Source organism: Sturnira hondurensis, unplaced genomic scaffold (assembly GCF_014824575.4).
Source record: "Sturnira hondurensis isolate 20B ecotype Veracruz unplaced genomic scaffold, ASM1482457v3 Scaffold0006496, whole genome shotgun sequence".
Lineage (NCBI taxonomy): Eukaryota > Metazoa > Chordata > Mammalia > Chiroptera > Phyllostomidae > Sturnira > Sturnira hondurensis.
In genome coordinates, this window is record NW_028079127.1 from 14,636,240 (window position 1) to 14,656,970 (window position 20,731).

Sequence of the window (20,731 nt, forward strand, 5' to 3'; positions counted from 1 at the left end):
GTGTGTGAGCCTGTGTGCATGTGTTAGTCCATGTGTGTTCATTTGCATGTGTGTGTTCATTTGTTGGGGTGAAGGCAGTGCGGGCAGGTTCTGAGGGTGGCAGTGCTGGGGCCTCGTAAATAGGACTGGTACAAGGCGAACATCAGGACAGGCAGTCCAAAATCTAAACTGTACCCAAACTCCCCAGCTTTAAATGCCCACAGGCAGGGCACGTGGACACGTCCTGCACATGGGCACGGACCAGCAACAGGAGCCTGGCATGTGGTCACAGGAGGAAGGAGGATGCCCAGCAGAGGTCCCAGGGCACCAGGGGAGCACCTGCCTCTTAGGGGCATTTCTGGTGCCCACTAAAAATGCAGAGACCTGGGTCCCCTCCACAGTCCTTGTCAGACCCCTGGGACTGGGGTGTCCTGGGGAGGACAGAAGTGGACACATGTCATTGTACAGGATACAAAACTACCCTGACATACACTGTGGACATTAGTGAGTGATGTATCAGGAATGACTTGTTAATCACCACACGTGGACCACAGTAATCAATGCAAGAATAGGGAGACCTGTTCAGGGGTAGGGGGGTGAGGGAGCATAGACACACTCTACTTCCTGCTCAGCCATTCTGTAAATCCACAACTGCACTGAGATAAACCTGCTAACTAAAAAGCTTGCCTGCTTCTGTGTTCCACAGCCTCCTTAACCAGCTGTGCCTCCTACGGCTCAGACTGCCCTGCACGGGGCCTTTACCACGTTGGGTCATTGTCCAGAAAGGAGTGGCTGCTGAAAACTGGAGTGTGGACAGATGGGCAGGTCCTGCTGAAGCTGGACACTGAACCCTGAAGCTCACCAAGCCAGCAGAGGCACCCCTTCCTCTCCCACTGAGGAGGTGGCCCCGGCTGTGCACAATGGACCATGATGCCCAAGAAGCATATCAACTCTCTAGCCTGTTCCACTTTCTGGCCCCCACAGGACATCAGCAGGTCTCTCAGGGGAATCACTGTGCAGACCCTTGGGAGCAAAGAGGGGACGTCCTCCACAGATAACTATGCTCCTTTTAAGAAACCGCTCCTGGCTGGCAACTAGGCTTCCATAGAGACTGAACACTTGACCCTGGGCCACCCAGTTACCACATGACTTGACTTGATTATGGAGAATGAGGCGAAACAGGACCCTAGTGGAAACACATCATCTCCTCTGCCCACTCGCTCTAATCTGCAGCCCCTGCCAGGGGCCACCCTGCCACCCCACACCTCAGCGCCACTCTCAGCTTCCCCTGCTCCCCAACGAGCGGCCAGCTTCTGTCCTGGGAATGGGCACGGGCTCCCGTCCTCCTCCATGACCCGATCAGATCCATCGTCCCAGGCCCAGGTGCACCAACTGCAGCTGGAGGGCCGCTCGGCCAGCTCCCACACTTGCGATGGCCATGCCCTGCCACTAATCACACGGCTGGTCATACACAAAGCCCCCTCATGTGTGGGTCCACATCTGCTGACCCTCCACTCAAAATTTTCTGAGGCCTTCACAAGCCAACATGCTCAGTGGACACAGACACTGCTTTATGAAGCAGCTCAGAGCCCGTGGAGCCTGGGACACCCAGGGACCTGGCTCCTGGCCCCTCCCTCTCAGGCCTGCCCCCACCACTGTGGGGCCTTTTATGTCCCGACCACCACATGAGGCTGCTCCAAGAGCTGTGCCTGCACGCTCACCCACACACGTGTGCTCACCATGGGCCTCCTGTCCAGGCTCTGGGCATGTGAGGAGCCCCCACTTTATCTCAGAAACATGACAGGCAAGACTCACACTTTGCCCTCAACTTAAAAAGCATATACATAATGTAAATTATAAATAATAAATTACATAGAATAATTTTTAAGTTATTAAAATTAAAAAATGATCTGAGCAGCCCATGAAGCAAACAGGTAGCAGGAATTTCCTCCAAAATAACTGAATGACAACACTTGGCATTACAACGTAGGTGGAAGTGACTGATTTTCTCGAGGTTGATCAGCAATGGGGTCAGATGAGGTCAACCAAGGTGAGCAGCCCTCGTGAGTTCCAGCCTTTGTGGGGGCGATTTTTCCTGCAAGTCCCCCCATCTGCCACAGATGAAAATGAAACTACCAAGACATGATCTGCTTGGGGAGGAGAAGTGGCCAATCTCTCAGAGGAAAACGGCCTGGAGCCCCTTCCTCAACGGCTTTTCTTGGGTTGTAATACACAGGAATACAAGCAGCAAGGATCAAACAGTAGAGAACATTTCAAACAAATCTGAGGGCTTAGTTTGAGTCAGTGTCTGTCAGGAAAGGGGGTTGTAGAAACTTTGGGAGACAGACTCATGTCCTGCTTGGACCCTTATCATATGAATGAAGACACTCTTAGCAAAGCAGGCCTCACAGGACTTTTAGGAACTCTTTCTTATGCCCCACTACCCTGGATCCCCCTCTAGCGGGGCAAGAGGCTGCACTGCCTCCCCCATCACAGGTTTTCAGGCTTAAATGGATTAGAGCCAGGAAGTGCTTCTCCCACAGAACATGGGGACTCGGGCTATGACAGAATAGCCAGGGGCGGGCAGTGAGGGTCCATCACTCCCTCTTTGTTGCAGCCCCCCGAGTCCTTCCATGACGGCCTCCCAAGTGAGCATGTCTGGCTTAGGTTGCCCCCCCTCTGAGGGGTCTTACACGTCATAGACTAACCCACCAAGCATTGGGGCTGGAGGATGAAGCAGAAGCAGCGTTGCTGCCAGAGACAAGCTTTGTCGCCTTAGTGGCTTGCATTCCGGAGGTCGCTCACTCAGCCTTAGCCATGGGGGGTGGTTACAGCTCCTGAAACCAGGCAGAGCGGTCCCCAACAGGCACGCCCGCACACCCTCCGAACCGCTTCCGGAGCCGCTGTGGTTCCCCCCCGTGCACATGGCAGCCACCCCGCCACTCCCACCCTGAAGGGAACACCTGCCTCGTGACCTTCATGACCAAGACCACCTGTGCCCCGCCCTTCGCTCTCCGTTGCCACCCTGGCTCACTTCGTCCCTTCTTACTTCCTTGCTACCTAAGAGGCCCTCAGAGTTGGAGAAGTAAAGTGTTTGCTGAGTGCCCAGTGGAACGGCAGTCCCCGAACTCTCCGCTCGGGCTGCTGCCTACGCTGGCCTACCTGTGCGGGACAGCTTCTGCAAGGTGGTCGTCAGGTGCTGCAGGACCCCCGGTGACACTTCATAGCGGTAGGTGTCTGTCACTGGAACCTTCTGGCACCTTCCAAACACTCCGTCTGTGGGAGAAGGGAGGCAAAGAGAGAAAGTCAAGTTTCATTTTCAAAGAGGAGGCAAAGATTATGCCGTCCATGCACCGTGCTGAGGCTTTGGAAATGGTGTCTAAAAGTCACCAAGGGACTATGAGAATTCAAGAGGCTGGAGAGCTGTGGTTTTATTTAAATAAAGAGCAGAGTGTGTGGGAAACAAAGGCAAAGCTGGAGAGAAGAGACTCGGGAACCCAGTGCCAGCTGGATTTTTATTCCACCTTCTCATCCCTTTCTCCTCTGCCCCTCCCTCCCCACCCCTCTCTTTTTGTAATTTGCAGGCCGTGACTTTCACATTTCTGACAAAAGTCAGTAGCGCTCAGGGCCAGTTTCCCAGAGGAGACACAGGACACCAGGAAGTGTCACATTAATTTGCAGAAGCCACGAGGAGCGCCTCCCACGCGGGCACCGTGTGGGAGGCCAGACACGCCAGGCAGGTGGGTACGAGGGGGGCTCAGAGGACGCGGCGAAGGAGAGGTGGCGTCAGCGCAGGGCGCACAGATGGGCGCTGCTGCAGCTCCCTCCAGGTCTGAAGCGGCAGACCCTGCTCATCAGTGTCCATCCAAACCACCCCTTCCAATGAATTTAGGCCCCAGCGAGTCTTTATTCTCCAATTGCTCACTTTGAGACAAGCCTCCTGGGGGGGCTCAAACATTCCAATGACCGCCTTTCCTACACACAAAAGGCCGATTCAGGGCCCCGTGCGGGACACACAGTGCGGCCATCTGCGGTTTCAGGCTGGACGGAGCGAAACACGTCTTTCATTGTTCACAACAGTTTCCTTGCCCCGAGTGTAGCTGAAGAAAGCCATTCAAATGCAACAAGTTTAATTAGCAGAAGCACATGTGCCCAGTGCCAGGCTGACTGGGTAATTGCTGGTCTGATCTCACCCATGTGCTTAGATGGACAGTGCCGTGTGATTAGCAGAAAATCATCTTATGTGTTGCGGGCACTTCGCAGATTTCCTCAGGACTTTGCAAAGGCCAGAGGCTCTGCCAGCTGCTGGGAGCAAGCCCCAGTGACCACGAGGAGCCCCTTGGCCACATCTCTGCCATGCTGGGCTTGCAGGCTCTGCCCCACCCAAGGGCCTCACCAAAACTCATGCATCTGCCACCTACACCCCGAGTAATTCGGTAACAGCTCCCTTGGAGGGAGGGCCTCGTCCCCACAGATACCACCTGGTGAGACGAACAGTCCGCAGCGAGAACACAGACAATAAGTGTCCCTGTTCTTTGATTTGGTTTTGTGCCAAGAACTCTGTGCCTGTGGGTGGTGTGGGTAGGTGGGCAGGGACAGGGTGGGGGGCAGGAGGGGGCAAAGGGGAGAAAATGAAGACTCTTTAGAATGTACCTGAAACTTTCATCTTTTCTTCCTTTTACTCACTAATGTACACATTTTTTTCTTTTTTATTGCATTTTTGGGGTGACATTGGTTAATAAAATTATATAGGTTTCAGGTGTGCAAGTCTATAACACGTCATCTGTATATTGGACTGTGTGTTCACCACCCCTTTACCCTCTCCCACCTGCCCCACCCCCTCCCTCCGGTGATCACCACACTGCTCTCGGGGTCTAGGAGATTTGCTTGCTTGTTTTGCTTTTCAGATGGGAATACCTTGGACGCAGAATTGTAGTGTATGAACTGGAAGGAGCGAGATGGCCCAACCCCACATGCTACAGATGAGGAAACCAAGGCTGGAGTGTGGGGGCCATGGCCATGGAGGGGTCAGCAGCTGAGTAGAAGGGAGAGAACTCAGGCTCCTGGGCTCCCCCAGCCCAACTTCCGTGGCACTCACACTGCCAGAGACACACCTGAGAATCACGCCCCTCAGGAAACACACGGAATCACTCAGGTTCTAAGAGAGAAAGGGCCAAAGGCATTTCCTGACTGTTTGGAAATGTCCTGAGTAAGTTATTTCCCTTCTGAGGTGGAATGCCATCATTCTTTAAATTTGGTCTGTGGTGTACAATGTTACAAGTATCTTCTCAGAAAAGTGTTGACGGGTGTTGTTTGCATGTATATGTGTACACATATTTGTGTGTGTACATGTATAGCTGTGTACATGTGCCTACCCATGTGTGTATATATGCCCATGTACAGGTGTGTGCATATGGGTGTGCCTATATGTGTGTTCTGCATACATACATGTATTGTGTTGCTGTGTGCATGTGTAGGTACCTATGGGTTTGTACTTGTGGGTATATATGTATTTGTATATGCAGGTGTCTATGTGAATGTGCGCACACATACATGCTTACATGCTATATGTGCACTTGTGGCACGTGCTCCCATGTCTTGTCTATATCATGTGTGCCTGTCTACGTGTGCATTGGCGGATGCCTACACACATGTCTGTGTGCCATGTGACCAGCAGGCCAGGCCACCAGGCAGACGAGGGCTGAACAAGTCAGTCTTGGTCTCCCCCTGAGAACTGTGTTTGCCAAGTTCCCCTGGGCCAGGCCTCAGGCTCACTCGAAAGGATGCTGCTGAGGAGCGTCCACCTGACGGCGCCACCACAGGTCTTTCACGAGGATCCAGAGGAGGAACCCTGAGGCCTGGGCCAGGAGCCCTCACCTGCCACCCACAGGTCGTGGGTGGGTCACATCAGGTCACAAGACCTTTCTTACTTATGTGGCCTCTGGTGGCTCTAGTTGTGTTCCCTGTGGTGACGTGACCATTTCTCTGCACTCAAGACATTTCACCTTCTTCTTTTTCAAATGCCTTTTTTACATTTCTTTGTTATCTCTTTGGGAAGAGATAATGGGACTGAGGAATCAATAAATATAACGTGATCACCTCACTCAGATTTTCCAAGCAGGGTAATTAGCTTAGGACACTATTAGGGACATTGCAATGCTCCTACCTGTTCAATCACTTGTGTAAATAGTTTCTTCATGGAAATAACGTGTGTGTGTAACTATTCCCTGGAAACCCCAAGATCAATGTTCCTGATTTTGGAGGAAGAAGAGAGAGGCAGACAAGGTACCACGATGACAAAATCTTCACAAGGGAGTGTGCAGCAAAGGTGAGCTCGGAGTTATTAGGGGGCAGGGGAGCGCCATGAAACAGATCGTCCGTGTGCAGATTCCTCGTGGGGGCAAGGGCGGGGCGTTCAGGGGCCTGGGCTGGGTCCGCCCAGCTGCTCCCTGCAGCCCTGGAAGTGATGGCCTGCAACATGCAGTCAGGGCCTCAGACACCACACACAGTGGGCACCACATGCACTCACTAGCCCAGTGAGGTGGCCAGTGACCCCAGGATGGAAGGACCACAGTGGTCGGTCTGCTGCAGCTCCAGCTGTGCCTGGGAAAGGCAGGGGTAATCAAAGGTGTCAGCCTGGGGCCCGGCTCTGTGCCTGCCTTCAGGAGCCAAGCCCCACCCCTGGCCCAGGGACTGCACCTGCTCAGCTAAGCACCCATTAGTTCGAAATCGCACTGTCCAAACTGCTCCTTCATCCATCCCTCCCTGCGTGGAAGTTAGGCCCCAGGTGGAGGCAAAGATGAAGCATCAACAGTGACCCCTGGTGGCAGTCTTCCTGCACAGCTGGACCCTCATCAGGACAGCACAGGCCAGCTGTGTCCAGCTCAGGACAATGACGGTCTGGCTGCCAGACACGTCACAGGCCCACCAGGTGTGCCCAGTGCCAGCTCCAGGGAGGAGATGAAGGCACTGTTTCCTAGTAAGGCGGGGGTAAGACGCATGCACTCACACGTGTGCACACTTGCACAAGCACACTCAACACTGGGAAAAGCATCATGCAGCCTCCCAGATCGTCCCCATGGTGCCATCTGTCCTATGAGTTTTGCAAGCATCTCCCACAGGCACCACAGACACCCTGATAAGTCCTCGTCCTTAGACTGAGTGGACCAGACTTGGCCCTCTGACCCCTGGGAGATGAAGATGCACCTGCTGGGAGGGGGGTGAAGGGGACAGTCCCCTTCACAGCAGTGCTCAGAGCACAGGCTCTGCACAACAGGGTCGTGGGCACCTGGACCCCCTTCTCTAGCCCTCCAGACAGCTGTCACTGTGAAGGAAGTGCCTTGTGCACGGGATACTCCGAGACACCCTGACACAGAGGGCTGTCAGCACGGAGTCTGAGACTTAATCAGCCCCTCAGGACTGCAGGTGCCTGAGGCTGTCCAACTGAAACCAGGGGTCCGAGACCCTGTCTGCAGCCTCCACAGCAGGCCGAGGGACTCCTACCCCGTCTGCAGCCTCCACAGCAGGCCGAGGGAGCCCCCCCTGCCCTGCTCCAGCATCACTCAGCTGCTGGCCACCCACCCCCTCCTCCAGTACAATGGGGGGCCTAAGAGGCAGGTCTGCAGACCCCATCGGAGCCAGCTCCCAGGATCCACATGTCCCATTAAAAAAGGCCTAAACTGCCCTTCTGGGCACTGCCGTGGGCATCACACCTCAATGGGAAAATGGGTCTCAGTAGCCTGCTGGCAAGGAGCACGGCAGCCCTCACAGCCAGGGCAGAGCGGGCAGCAGCCCCACCCCATCCCGCGCCCCGGGGTTGCCCGGCAGAGGGCTTACTCTTAGGCAGACATGGCCCGCACAGCCCCTCCTCAGGAACGGCTCCACCAAACGGGGCAAAATCTGTGCCCTAAAGCTGTGGTCAGCAGTGGTCTGAACTCAGGCAGGTGGGAGAGCCAGGCCGCCCCAAGGACCTTGCTTCCCCTGGCCACTGCCTGAGCAGTGTTTTTGCAACATGTTGGGGTGGGGGGGGGAGGACGTTAGAACAGCTCCTTCACCTCCTCATAATGACTGAAACCAAAGCCGGCTGAAGTCTGCGGCACACCCGCTCACCTCCACTGCATTTAAACGCCTATTGGCTTCTGACCCCTGGAGACGAGGTCTGGCAGCTCAAGTGTCTGCAGCGCCCAGAGCCCTGCAGGTGGGCGGCGGGGGCGGCCAGCGTTGGCAATCCTGAGTGCAGTGTTGATTGGCAACAACGAATCACACCTGAGCCTCCCAGTGCTTAGCCCTTCCTGCAAAGAAAACTCGCCTCTTGATATTATCAACCGTGCCTTTCAATCCCTTGAATCTAAGTGTTTTAGGCGCAAGCAGTAATAGATTTTCAAATGGTGGCGTTAACCTCTCTGAACTACCGCTCTCCATCTTGGGCAGAGCAGTTCTGCCCATCCTGCTTCTCCATCCTGAAATGGATGAACCCCTGGACACTCGCTCTGCAGCAGCCCAGAGTCTGTGGACAGCAGGCCAGCAGGTCATGCCCTGTGGCCTTTAGAAGACTCTGGATTTCCACGGAGAGCTGAAGAGAACAGAAGCATGCATTTCATTCAGGCCCTTCCATTCTATACGGGAAACCGGAGGTCCCAAGGGCCTGGGAGGCCTGCCCCCAGCTGGGCCCCCGCCCCCGCCACACCACCTGCAGCTGCTGCCCTGACTCCTGGCCATGTTATGACGCTCTAGCACCCTAGGTTTTCCTTCAGTAGAAAACAACAGAATAAAACATAAGGTTGGAGTTGAGAGAAAATACATCACTTTGGGCATAAACAGTCCTGATGAGACACTGGTTGGACTTCATTCACTTTGCTTAGAACGATGTTGAAGCCATAGCTCCCCAGTGCCCTCACGTAGGAAAGACTGCATTTGCCATACACCTCTGAGTTCTATTGAAGGGCGGTGAGAAAACACCACCAAATGGGCCCAAAGATACCAGGCTCTGGCCCCAGCTTCACCATCAGCCTGCTGTGCAATCTGGAGCAAGTCACTCTCTCCACTGTGCCTCGGTTCCCTAAACCACAGCAGTGTAACTGTTGGTAAAAGTTACCAACTTCTCTGAGCTGTGACAATTGCCCACCTTCCTGGACCACAGCTGCAGATGTGGGGCTGGGGGCCAGCAGCTCCCTTGGCAGGGAGCCTGCAGGTGCAGAGGCTTCTCCTAGAACCAGAGCGAGCCCCTAAAGTTCTGCAGAGCTGCTGGGTGCATTGAAAACCCAGTGTCCGCCCCCCAGTGCCACAAGGCTGCTGGTCCTCACCAGTGGCCAGCATGAAGGGTAGACCAGAGACTGCAAGGCAGCAGGGAGAGCCGAGCGTGTGGTCACATGAGAAGGAAGAGAAGTGGGCTCACAGGGACTTGCCAGATTCGGAAAGGCTGGCTGCGGCCCTGCTGCTTCTCTGTCCACCCGCTGCATGGCAGGCTGGGGCCACAGCAATCAAGTCCCGAGTCCAGTCTTACTCTTTACTACAAGGGATTTTCTTTTCACTGTTTCACGCAGATACAAACCAATGCAAATGGCCTTTTGGCTCTGTCTTTGCTACTTTTAAATAAATTATACAAATCCTCACTGTTGGGATGTAAGACATCTAACGTGGAAGATGGTCACTTTTGAGCATCAGGACCAATAAAGCTGGGTTTTGCTGTTGATCAGACTCTCAGAGTCCAAGGTAACCCGGCCTCCATTTCTCTTTGTCCAACCTCATATGTGAATTTTGTTATGCATGTAACAATGTATAAATCATTTCCACTCAACTTAGTCTTTTTTGCTTTGCCTCCTGCATGCTGGGAAGTTCAGGGCAATGTGAAGACTAAATCCTAGCAATCTGACCATGGGGCTGGTGACACTTTTGCTTCTTTCTCCTTTCCTAGGGTTTCATGTTTCAGCTTCAAATTTATCAGGCTCACACTATAGCTCTTTGTTGCTTCCTTATTTTTTTAGAAAAGTAAATGCACACAATTAAAAATAATAATAGTAAACATCCAACCGAATTGCCCCCAGTGTTCTAGTGCAAAACCCAGTGCTGGCAGGAGCCCAGCATGCACCTCTGGGACACACGAACGCACATGCCTGTTCTGAACATGCCCCATCTCCCCAGGCTGTGCCTAGTGCAGGACAGGAGAAACTGTAAAGATAAAAAGCACAAGGCACACATCTGCTGTGGGCTTATAAGCCATCTGAGGAGCCAGGTAAATGGACAACTGAAAAAAGCACAGCTTCTGAGAACCAAACCTGCCTCTGAACTTGCTGGGTGGCACCAGACAGGACTGACCAGGGACAGACTACTCGGGGGGACCCACCAAATGTCATTGCAACCAGGGGCAGGGAAAGTGCCTCCAGGGCCCGACTGGCTCTGCCATGTGACCACCTTTGTCTGAGCCTGACAAAACACCTCAGGATGCTGGTGTTTGTTTCTGGAAAAACAGAGTAGAACCAAATAATCTGAACCTCTCTTCAATTCTAAATTCAATGGTCCTTCACACACGGCCCCAGATATCACGCAGGAGCCCAGAGCAGGCGAGGCGAGTGGGAGAGACCCCGGGCTCCTCAATGCAGTGGGCACCAAGGGATGGCATCAGCACTGCGTTTATGGGGAGAGAACCTGACTTAAAAAATGAGAAGTCCACAAAGCAGCCCTGACGTGCACCTGTCTCACACGCTGCCTGTGGCTTCTCTGACGTGTCACTTTGTCATTCTGCCTCAAGCAGAGGGCCAGTTTTCTGCCCTTGGTCTAGACTGGACACATTAGCAACACTCTGGCGACTTCAGCACTCTTTTCTATTCTGTCACTAACAGTTGGGCTCCTTGTCTGCTCTCAGGGCAAGGGGTGGCCGGCTGTGGCCTCTAGGTCTGGACACTGGGGCACCCTGGGAAGCCAGGCTTGTCCAGGCCTGGGGCAGGGGACGGGAACAGGGACCCTACCAAGGCCAGCTCCAAGGCACTCAGTGAATTTCATTTGCTGGGAGCTCAGATCCCGCCCAGTCTCCACGGGTGTCTGGTGCGTCTGCTGTGGACACGGAGATAAGCAGCAGGGGAGGAGAAAGGCGGGTTATCGGGGGCAGCCAATCTCCCCATCAGCGGCCTTCTGCTCCAGCCCGTTGCCAAGTAACCGTGGCCGCTCCTCTTATCAGCTCGGAACGGTCCACTGACTATTCAACCAAGAATAGAAAGCCCTGGCACTGAGGGCCGGAGCGGCACCACACAAAAATGGCACATTACGTGGATGAGGGAAAAGGGAATCTGGGAGCCTCGTCTTATCTGCACAGGGACAGTGACTCAAAACCAGCTGTCCATTGCTGCCCCTGCACCCATTCTTATTCTACCAACTGAAGAGCCCCTTGCTTACCTTCCTGAGAGGGACGGAAGAAGGCAGGGAGGGAAAGAGAGGGTGGCCGAGAGGGGGGCCCTGTTCATAACCAGGTTCATGGGGGAATCCCTTCCCTCCCCTCCTCTGCCTCTCCCTCCTTCACCACCCCTCCCCATGCACAGACCCCAGGGAGCTCCTCAGATTGGAAGGTCTCACCTTCCAATTACCCAAGAGGTACCCTCCTCGCAGGATGGGCACAGCTGAGCCCCAGCAGGCCGGTGCACCCACAGCCCTGAGACAGAAGCTGAAGAAGGACACTCCTGTCCCATCGCCCTGAGGAGACCTCTCTCCACCGCCCCTGCCAATCTGCTCTCAAGCTGGTGGGGGGAGAAACCAGGACAAGAGTGGGCTGGGGGGTGCGAGGAGAGGCCCTGAGTCCCAGGGGATGGAAAAGACTCCTTAGACACAAGGGAGTCTTGTGTCTCCTGGCCACAGGGAGCCCAGCCGTCTGTAGGTGGCCGACCCCTGTCTCTACAGACCTGGTGTGGCCTCTGTGAGTAGCCAGCCACATGTACTTGGAGAATGGCACAGGCTAGTCCAAGATGCCCAGCCCTGCCGGGCACTTCCTAGGAGCCACAGCCTGGCAAGTCCAGGAGAGACCTAGTGCCTCGCTTACGCTGGGAGCACCACGCCACCGGTCTCTCCCTTTCCTCGGCCCAGTGCGCACCCAGTGTGTGGAGTAGGTAATGGGTAGACAGAAGGACCCATTCCTATTTACCTCATCCCCCACCACATCCCAGGGGCCAGATTCATCGCCTCGAACCCCCATCCCCGTCCCAAGATGCATGTGCCTGTCCCCGCTGACACGCTGGTGCCCAGTGAACCCTGCATTCTGGAACCACCCTCTGTCCATCTGTCTCCTCTGAGGGGAGGGTAAGTCCTACTTCCCACAGTGCTTGACCACGACTAAACAGGAATTTACCAGAATCAGAGGCAGGGACTCCAGAGGTATCTGTACACCCAGGTCCATGCAGTGTTATTCACAGTAGCCAAGAAGCAACTGGTGTCCAGCCGTGGCTGGCTGGTTAGATAAGCAAACTGTGGTCCCTCATACACAGGGTGTGACTCAGCCTGAAAAAGGAAAGCCGTTCTGACACCCACCTCAGTGTGGACAAGCCTGAAGGACATTGTGCTCAGTGAAGGCTGCTGGGCACGAAAGGACAAAGACTACAGTTATTCCACACACGTGAGGTCCCAAGAAGGTCAGATTCACAGAGACAGAGAGTGAGAGAAAGGTCCCGGGGGCAAGGGGATGGGGAGTTAGTGTCTCACAAGTGCAGAGTTTGGTTGCAAAAGTGAGCAAGTTCTGGAGACAGATGGAGGTGATATACTTCGTGCCGCTGAACCGCACACATGAAGAGGAATGTAAGAGGGTAAGTTTTATGTTAGGTGTGTTTTACCACAACTTTTTACGAGCACTAAAAAGCCTGGAGAATTAAGAAGTGCAAAGGGAGACAGACGCTCCCCACAGTAGAGAGGGTACTGGGGAGGCAGACGTGCGAGGTCCCCGGGCTACGAGGACCAGGTGCGGGGGCAGCTGCTCTGAGGCCACAGACGGGCCTGTGTCCCAGAACCCGAGGGCCAACGCAGTCCACGTGGAGATCGAGGTCCATCCTCAACTCCCAGACATCTCACCAGAAACAAGCAAGTCTTGCTCGCAGAGGACCTCATCGCCTAACTGTGAAAACACACTGGGTTCTAATTCAGGTAAGACCAGATCCTGGGGGTAGGGAGATATGTTTCTTTAAACACTGTTTTGACAAAAACAACTTCATTTGGTTTCATGGTGGCAAGGTTTTGGTGAGGATGGTGGTAGCCCAGAGGGTGCTGTCGGCCCCTGCCAGACCTCAGATGACCCTCTGACCAAGGAGCGCGGGGAACCCGGAGGCCTTCTGCAGTGGAAGCTTGGGGACAGTCAGTCCTCAGACGGCCTTGAGGGCTTCCATCCAAAGGACTGATTTCAGCAGCTCTCCCAGTGGTTTTCTCAAAGACTAAACAATAATAATTCCTGTAAACCAGCACAGACCGTCCTTAATTACGGCACTGCGGCTGCGGCTATTTAAACACCAACCTCAGCAGAGGGCGGAGGAACCGTAATGAGCAGGGATGCCAACATGGTACTGTGGACTGAAGGATAATGAAAGCAATTTATTTGGAAATTAAAATATGATTAAGAGTGGCAGCCTGTGCAAGAGCCAGGCACCGTAGGGGTGTGCCTCCTGCACCGCTGGCTCTTGTCCCAAGGGGTCTGGTGACACCGCTGTCTTCTCTGACAGTCTCAACAGGGAGTAGCTTTGCTGACAGATACATGTCCCCTTGGACCCCACAGCCCCGGAGACGTTCCGACGTAGAGTGTCAAGGGCAGCCCCATTCAGGTACGGTTTCCCTGGCATGACCCTCAGCAGTACCTTCTGAGAGAGAACACTGAGTCCACCCACAGCCAGGACAGGGACCCTGAGAAGCACGGGGATCTGTGGATGCACTGAGTAGCATTTAGAAGAGAGGACCAGAAAATAAGTTAGGTGACCAGCCAAAAATGGTTAACTGAAGAAACATAGAAATAAAACATTTTAAGCACTTTAACTCATAAGCAGATGTGTGAAAGGAAGAAAAATGCCTCTAGATAACTGTCTGCTTTATTGGCTTTTAGAGCATTTTGGGGGGAGAAGCTGAAATTTCCCTCTCTCCTCAGGTGAGGACCCCAGCACGCAGGGCAGCAGGTGCTGCCCCTCCAGCGCACCTGTGCACCTGCCCAAGCCAGAAGGAGCAGTGACTGAGCACGGGCTCTGGTTACTTTTTATGCTACTTGTTGAATTAACATTGTTTTCCTGGCAAATAAATAAAAAGAATAAAATAGCCAAGCCCATGACCCAGTAGTTCCCGTCAGGAACATGCCCCAAGGAAACGCCTGGAAGCGTGCACCTGGACGTGGGAACGGCTTCCTCCCCAGAACGCACTTTCTGCCTGACCCTGATTAACGTGCTCCGGAAGCCGAAAGTCAGCCTAGTTAACGACCTGGGCAAGGGGACCTGAAGATGAATCAGTGAGTTAAGGCCGAAAAAGACCTGCTTTCTTAACCTTTTGAAACCATCATAAATCCAACTGCCAAGTGGGAGCAGTTATTCCGAGTTCCCACTTCAACGTCACCGTCAGTTCAGTCTGAGTACAAATGTTTCTTTTCTGGTTTATAAACGAAAGTGAATTTTTAAATATTGCCCGAGATCTGAGACTAGGAGTGAAGAGGCAGACAGTCACATGTAAATCTAACACAGACGTTCGCACTGAGGCCAACGGATGTTCAATCAAACATCAAGCTCGGCACTGCAGGAGGGTGAGGTGTGCCGTGCACAACTCTCCGCACACAGCAACCACCAAGCTTCGCTCTTCCTGCTGAAAGCCGCTGTCCACCTTTCCATGTGCGTGGGGTCACCGACTACACACACAGAGCATCTCTAAATACAGGCTCCTGCCAGGAGCTCTCACCTGAGGACGCACAGGCTGGACTTCCACCAAGGAAAGAACACTGGTCACAATGGAAGCAGACACCTAGGATTTGTGGAGTGGGCGTTTCCCACCACACATCAAATGTTCCAAGGGAGCAGTCAATTTAGAGGTTTGTCTCGACAAGCACCCTCTACTCAGCAGACGTAATCTGCAAAATCCCAGATTCTGGGGTGTTAGGACAGAACATGTCCCAGGTGAGCCCCTCTCGGAGTGAAGTCTCCACTGTCCAGTGGGTCTCAAGCCCAGCAAGCTACAAGCAGATGGAACTGGCACTTCTGGATACAGCGACTTTCCAAGCTCTTTACAATCAACAGAGGCATTTCCCTCTCTCCCCTCCCTTCCTTGCCACAAAAGAAACCCAAGGAATTCTGTTCCCTGGCACTCAGATCTCTCATCAGTGGGCCCGAGCAGCAGAGACACATCTGCTGCCACAGGAACTGGCAAGCACTCCGGGGGTGCTCACATGTGGCTCAGGACCTGTCGTCGTCTGCCACAGGAGTGCTGAGCAGAATTGTCTCTAGTGAATGGGCCTGTGTGCTCACACGCATGTGCACACACAGTCACTGTTGGAAGCAGAGGAAGGATAAACAAACTGAGTACCCTCCACAAGGTTCTCTCTGCTGCTGGTGATGATAAGAAATTACTACGGCAACCTTGAACAAGCACCCGCACCTCTCGTCTCTCTGCACGAGGTGCCACGGCTGCATCCCCACCACTGCACGCTGGGCGAGGGATAGGGCAATGTCAACACACGGTCCTCCTGTCACTTTGGCGGACTCAGCTCAAGGACACTTTCTGTTGAGAATCGACTGCCACTTGCAGCCGGGGCTCTTAACCCCAGGTTTCCTCTGCCTGTGGGGCTCTGAGATCCAAAAGCTGAGCTGTTGAACTGGTTTCCGTGCCCAGGGCTATTACAAGTGGAAATAAACTTTGACAGTAACTGAAAAACCCCATGGGAAGCAAGAAGCAAAGCGCAATTCCTGTACTGATTTCTAGTGGGTGTTCCTGCTGTCGGAAGCGCATCGCTGCTGGAAGATTCTGATTCAGGACTGGAGGGACAGCTTCCGGAGTTCTGGGGGCTGAAGTCATCGCCAGACAGCCTGGGGAAGCTACCAGGACAGTGAGCTCATTTGGAAAGGGGGTAAACTTGTGTTTTACCACAGGGGAGCCTGCGGGTGTGACTTCTCATGTGTGATGCAGCCCGGGGCTCTGAGCTAAGAACACAGGTGAACACGCTGCCTGCAGCTGAACCAGGACACATGACTCAGGGCAAAGTGCTGGAAGGTCAGGTCCTGGCCCAAGGTCAGGGCCTTCATGAGTCCCTCAGACACCTGAAGCCCATTTCTCCACCTGCAACACAGTGGCTGCACGGGATGCTCTTGGACCACTGATGCTGGAATTGGATGAGAACTTGAGGTCAGACAGAGAGCCCCTGGCTCTTGGGTGCCAGGCGCAGGAGCAGCAAGGACAGCTGCCAGTGAACCAAGGCAAGGCAGCGAGGTCTGCCAGCCTCTGGCCTGAGGAGGCAGCGCCCACTGAACTGGCCCACATTCGCTGTGGGTGGAGGCGGGAGAGCAGTCTGTGAATGAGCTGGGCTTGTTCTGTGGAAACAGCACCATGGAGCATGAGATAAGCTCTGTGAAGATTTCTCCCAAACGTCAGAAAGCGACTGCGTGAACACACTCATGGGTACCAGAGCGGGAAGGATGCTGCTTAGATCTCTGTCACCCAGGAGCCCACCGGGACGCCCAGATACCCGCCTCTGAAAGGCAGCTCTCACATCCTGAGGTCGTTTTCCACAGTGCAAGCCCCTGCCAAGCTCTCCAGCACATGTTCCCGTAGCAACCATGGCAACAGTGCTGGGAAGAGAGAACCGGCCTTGCGGTACCCAGCAGGACCTTCTTGCGAGAGGCTGGATGCCTGTGTTTGCCTTCCTTTTCCGTAGGTTCCCAGAGCAGGGGCATCATTAAATTGAGCTAAGAGGGAACAAGACTTGGCAAGTACCAGACGCCTCTGGTAAACATTATAATATAAACTGACTGAGGAGGCTGCTGTGTGAAGATTGCTCCTTATCTAAGTCATAATGCATCGTGTAATTCCGCAATTTTAACAGAACACGTTTTTGCAGGATGTGTTGATTTGAGAGGCCAGATCCTGTGAGGACTTGCCTGGTGTTCAGAGACACACGGGGCAGGACTGTGCCCGTCCCCTGCTGAGACAGACCGCCGTCCCCATGACTGTCGCCGCTTCCTGAGGGGGCCCCTCTCATGTCGGCTAAAGAAGCAGATCTTGGTTTTTCTTAGAAACGATTGAGAGTTCTTATTTCATCCCACACCTTCCTGAACGCACTTTTTTATTCCCGCCAGTCACTGCCTGGGCTGGTAATTATCATAGAGTCGTACCCACGATGGGAAGCAGGGTTTCTGCACGGGGCAAGCGGCAGAGAGGCATCAGCTCTCTAATGCTTCGGGTGGAAGCATTAGCTCAGGAGACACAACCAGGCACCAGGGCTGGGGGTGGGGAGGGGCGGTGCTGGAAGAGCCCGGCCCTGCCCTCAGGCACGGTAACCGGCCGCAGAGCAGGGTCCTCTCGGTTCCAACAGGGACTGGAACTTAAGGACAAGAGACCTGCTGTACAAAGAAGACAGAGGACCCTGCTGGGAGGCTTGAGGGCCTGCCGAGGGGATGGGAGCACCTATGTTAGGACCCCGAATGTCCAGGCACAACCCTCAGTGCTCAGCCAGCCGGCCAGGTGGTAGGAGCAGGTGGCTCCTACCCGGCGGGGCCACAGGGCAAGTTGGCCAACACTGGGCATTGCGCTGGGCCAGGCACAAGAATGCCTCCCCTGAGAGGCAGTGCCTCCCTCCGTGCGTCCTGTTCCCAGTCATTGTCTGCCATGAATACACTTTTCCTCAGGAGAGGTTTAAAGAAAATAGTCATAGAGAACCAGAAACAAATTCAGACACCAAAACACAAGAGCAACGTGAGGGCTAAACAGTGATTCTAACAAAAAAAGGAAGGTGAGGGAAAATACCTTTAACTCAGCGTAAGCTCTAAAAAGCCTCTGATTTGTGTCTTCAGTAAAAAGGGACTACAGAGACGAGACTGCAGCACCACGGCCCAGATGTGAGGGGAGCTGCAGGAAGGACAGACAGTGAAACGGACCACAGACACACCGGGACCAAATGTCCCTGTGGAAAATCATACCGATAAAGGGGAAGCAAAACTTAAAAAAAACAAAACTACCTTAACACAGAACAAAGGGATGGAAAGTGTGAGAGACACCACAGGGAGAGCACATGAGATCCGACAGCTGGGTACCTGGCTTTTAAAAAGGAGAAACAAGATGAAATGGGAAGGAATACAGGAAAACTTTTGGGACTCGAGATTCTAGTCTGAAAAGTCACAGAGTTCACTAAACACCACACAAAAGGAATAATGTTTAAAATGCCCTTTTATGCAAGTTTTTTAATTGCAAAGAATGACCAGCAATGATCTTTTAGAAAATACACTAGGAAAAAAATAACCTCATTCACAAAAATAATGAAAAAGTATTAAATGCCTAGGAGTAACATTGATAAGAAATGTGACCAACTACCTAGAAAGAAACTAGAGGCACAAAATAAGGCACATTTACCCCTGAGACAAACAGATGGCTGATAGCTTAAAAAAAAAAACAACTAGAAAAACTCAGGAGAAGAGTTATCAGATCTTAGAATAAGGAAACATGTCCAAGCAAAAAGGAAAACTGCGATATAATTTTATAAACACTCAACCTATATTGTTATAAAATTAAACAATTTTAATTTTATAAAATTAACTGACATATAGCACAAGTGGCAAACAAGGCCTGTGGGCCCTCCACCTCGTGCCTACGCAGCAGCAGCAGCAGCGCCGAGCTCCCGCTTAACCGTTAAGGAGCAGTTACACGGATACCGTCCTGAAGTCACATTCCGCCCTTTGAAGGCAACTGAGAGGCTGATACGGACTCTGGTGAAAATGAGTTTGACACCCTTGACATGCAGTATTAAATATTTGTACAAACTTTTACCAATAAAATTCATAAAAGGAAAAATAAACTTAGTAAGAGAAATGCAAATGAAACTAGGAAAGCACATTTTCCTGCACAAAGAATGTTTTTTAGCAAAAACCCACATGGCGACTTGAGCCTGGGACGAGGTGTTAGGGGCATGGCCTCCTAAGAGAAACTGGGTGAGGCGGCATTTGGCAGCTGGTCAGTGTGGGAGCAACAGGCCACCCTCTCCCACCAACTGTGGTCACTCGGACGGTCCTCCGGCTCCTGAGGAGCCAGCATCTGAGCCCCCCCCGCCCCGTCCCAACCCCCAAGTGCCGGTCCTGGGGAGCTCCAAGTCCAGCAACCCATCCAATTGCTCTCTCACACCCTTCCTGAGGACTCCCATCTGTTAATTCTTGTGTGTGATACAGTTAGGATTATTTTTAAGTGCAGATAAAGCAATAAACAAATCCAAAGAACATACCCACCCCTCCACTGATTTCCTGAACCTGCCAGCTTCTGGCACATTTGCGGTGGTGGGGACCTGTGTAGTCAGTGGTGGGGACACATGTGGCCCATCTGGATGCCCTGCTGGAGATCAGAGCAAGGCTGATCAGGGCACGTGCAGGTGGCCATCGGCCAGTGCTCAGCAGAAGTGGAACCATAAAGAATTCAGCCCAGTGGCATCTTAAAGCAAGTATTTTCATGCAGAAGAAACTTCTGCAGAGGGGAACCAAAGGTGCTTTGTCTGTGAGGAACATTAACATAGCCATTTATAAAACTAATATGGAAGCCAGCGTGGGCCATTGTCAGGCACGCGCACTGCAGAATCGCATTATGGAGACACAATCCCAAACGGATGACTTGACCTCAGGGCCCAGCCTATTCTAGATGAAGACGACTTCTGAAATGAAATTTTTGCTATAATTTGCTCTGGCTTCTGCTAAAAGGTTGAAGGCATTTCTGTTCCAACTGAGTATGAATACCATTAATATGATAGCATTACCCAGCATGTTCTTAAATACATTTGTCCTCAGCGAGTAAAGTTATATTGATTTAAAGAAAAATAGATTTCTTCTGAGTAAACTATGGGCCCAAAGGCTGAGAAGCCATTTCTGTAGTGCACACGTATTTATGAAGAGTACCCTTACTCAGTATGTTCAGAGGAAAAATGCACCAGCTACCACAGAATCAAATAACATCTCTCCTGGCACGGACACTGGGCTGTTTTCTGTGGAATTAATGTCATTCATCTGTCTTGATAGACATTATATTGCAGGGCAGCCAGTTTCCAAAAAACAAGAGCCAAAGAAGGAGCGAGACTCCGGAGCACTCGGACAAATAATGACTGTGATTCGGTCCAGTCACCAGTCCACCTGGGCAAACGCCTGGCCCCCTGAACACAGAGTGCGACAGGGAAGTTCCCGGTGACCAAGTCCACATGCAGTCCTGCCCCAGGCAGCCGCCCCAAGGTGGGGACATGAAAGATACACAAGTGAGATGCTGCTGGGAGGTGCTGGGCTGGATCCCAAAGCAAAGCACTGGGGATGGCAATGCCGACATCCAGCGCCAGGCACAGGAGTCCACCTTGGGCACAGGCCTCCCTTTCCTGCGAGGCAGGGACAGCCTCCCTGTGTCACAGAGGAGGAAATGGAGTCTGAACCTGAGCTATTTGTCCAAGTCCCAGGAGCCATCCAGGGAGGTGGGTTTCAAGCAGCGACTGTGACATCCCCAAGCTCTTTAGTTGAGAAGAGGGAGCCACACCCGGGCAGACCACCCGAAGTGGAAACCGCAACCGCCAAGAGCCAGTCTTCCTCCACATCCC

The 20,731-nt window shown here is 53.0% G+C and overlaps 1 protein-coding gene across 1 annotated transcript in view; it reads right to left on the minus strand.

Moving 5' to 3' along the window:
- The window catches only part of PTPRN2 (protein tyrosine phosphatase receptor type N2), a 385,188-nt gene that overhangs the window by 270,218 nt on the left and 94,239 nt on the right, over nt 1-20,731 (minus strand). The window contains exon 3 of the mRNA XM_037049518.1: nt 3,142-3,255. Coding sequence (XP_036905413.1) covers nt 3,142-3,255 — 114 coding nt within the window. The remainder of the gene's footprint in view (nt 1-3,141; nt 3,256-20,731) is intronic.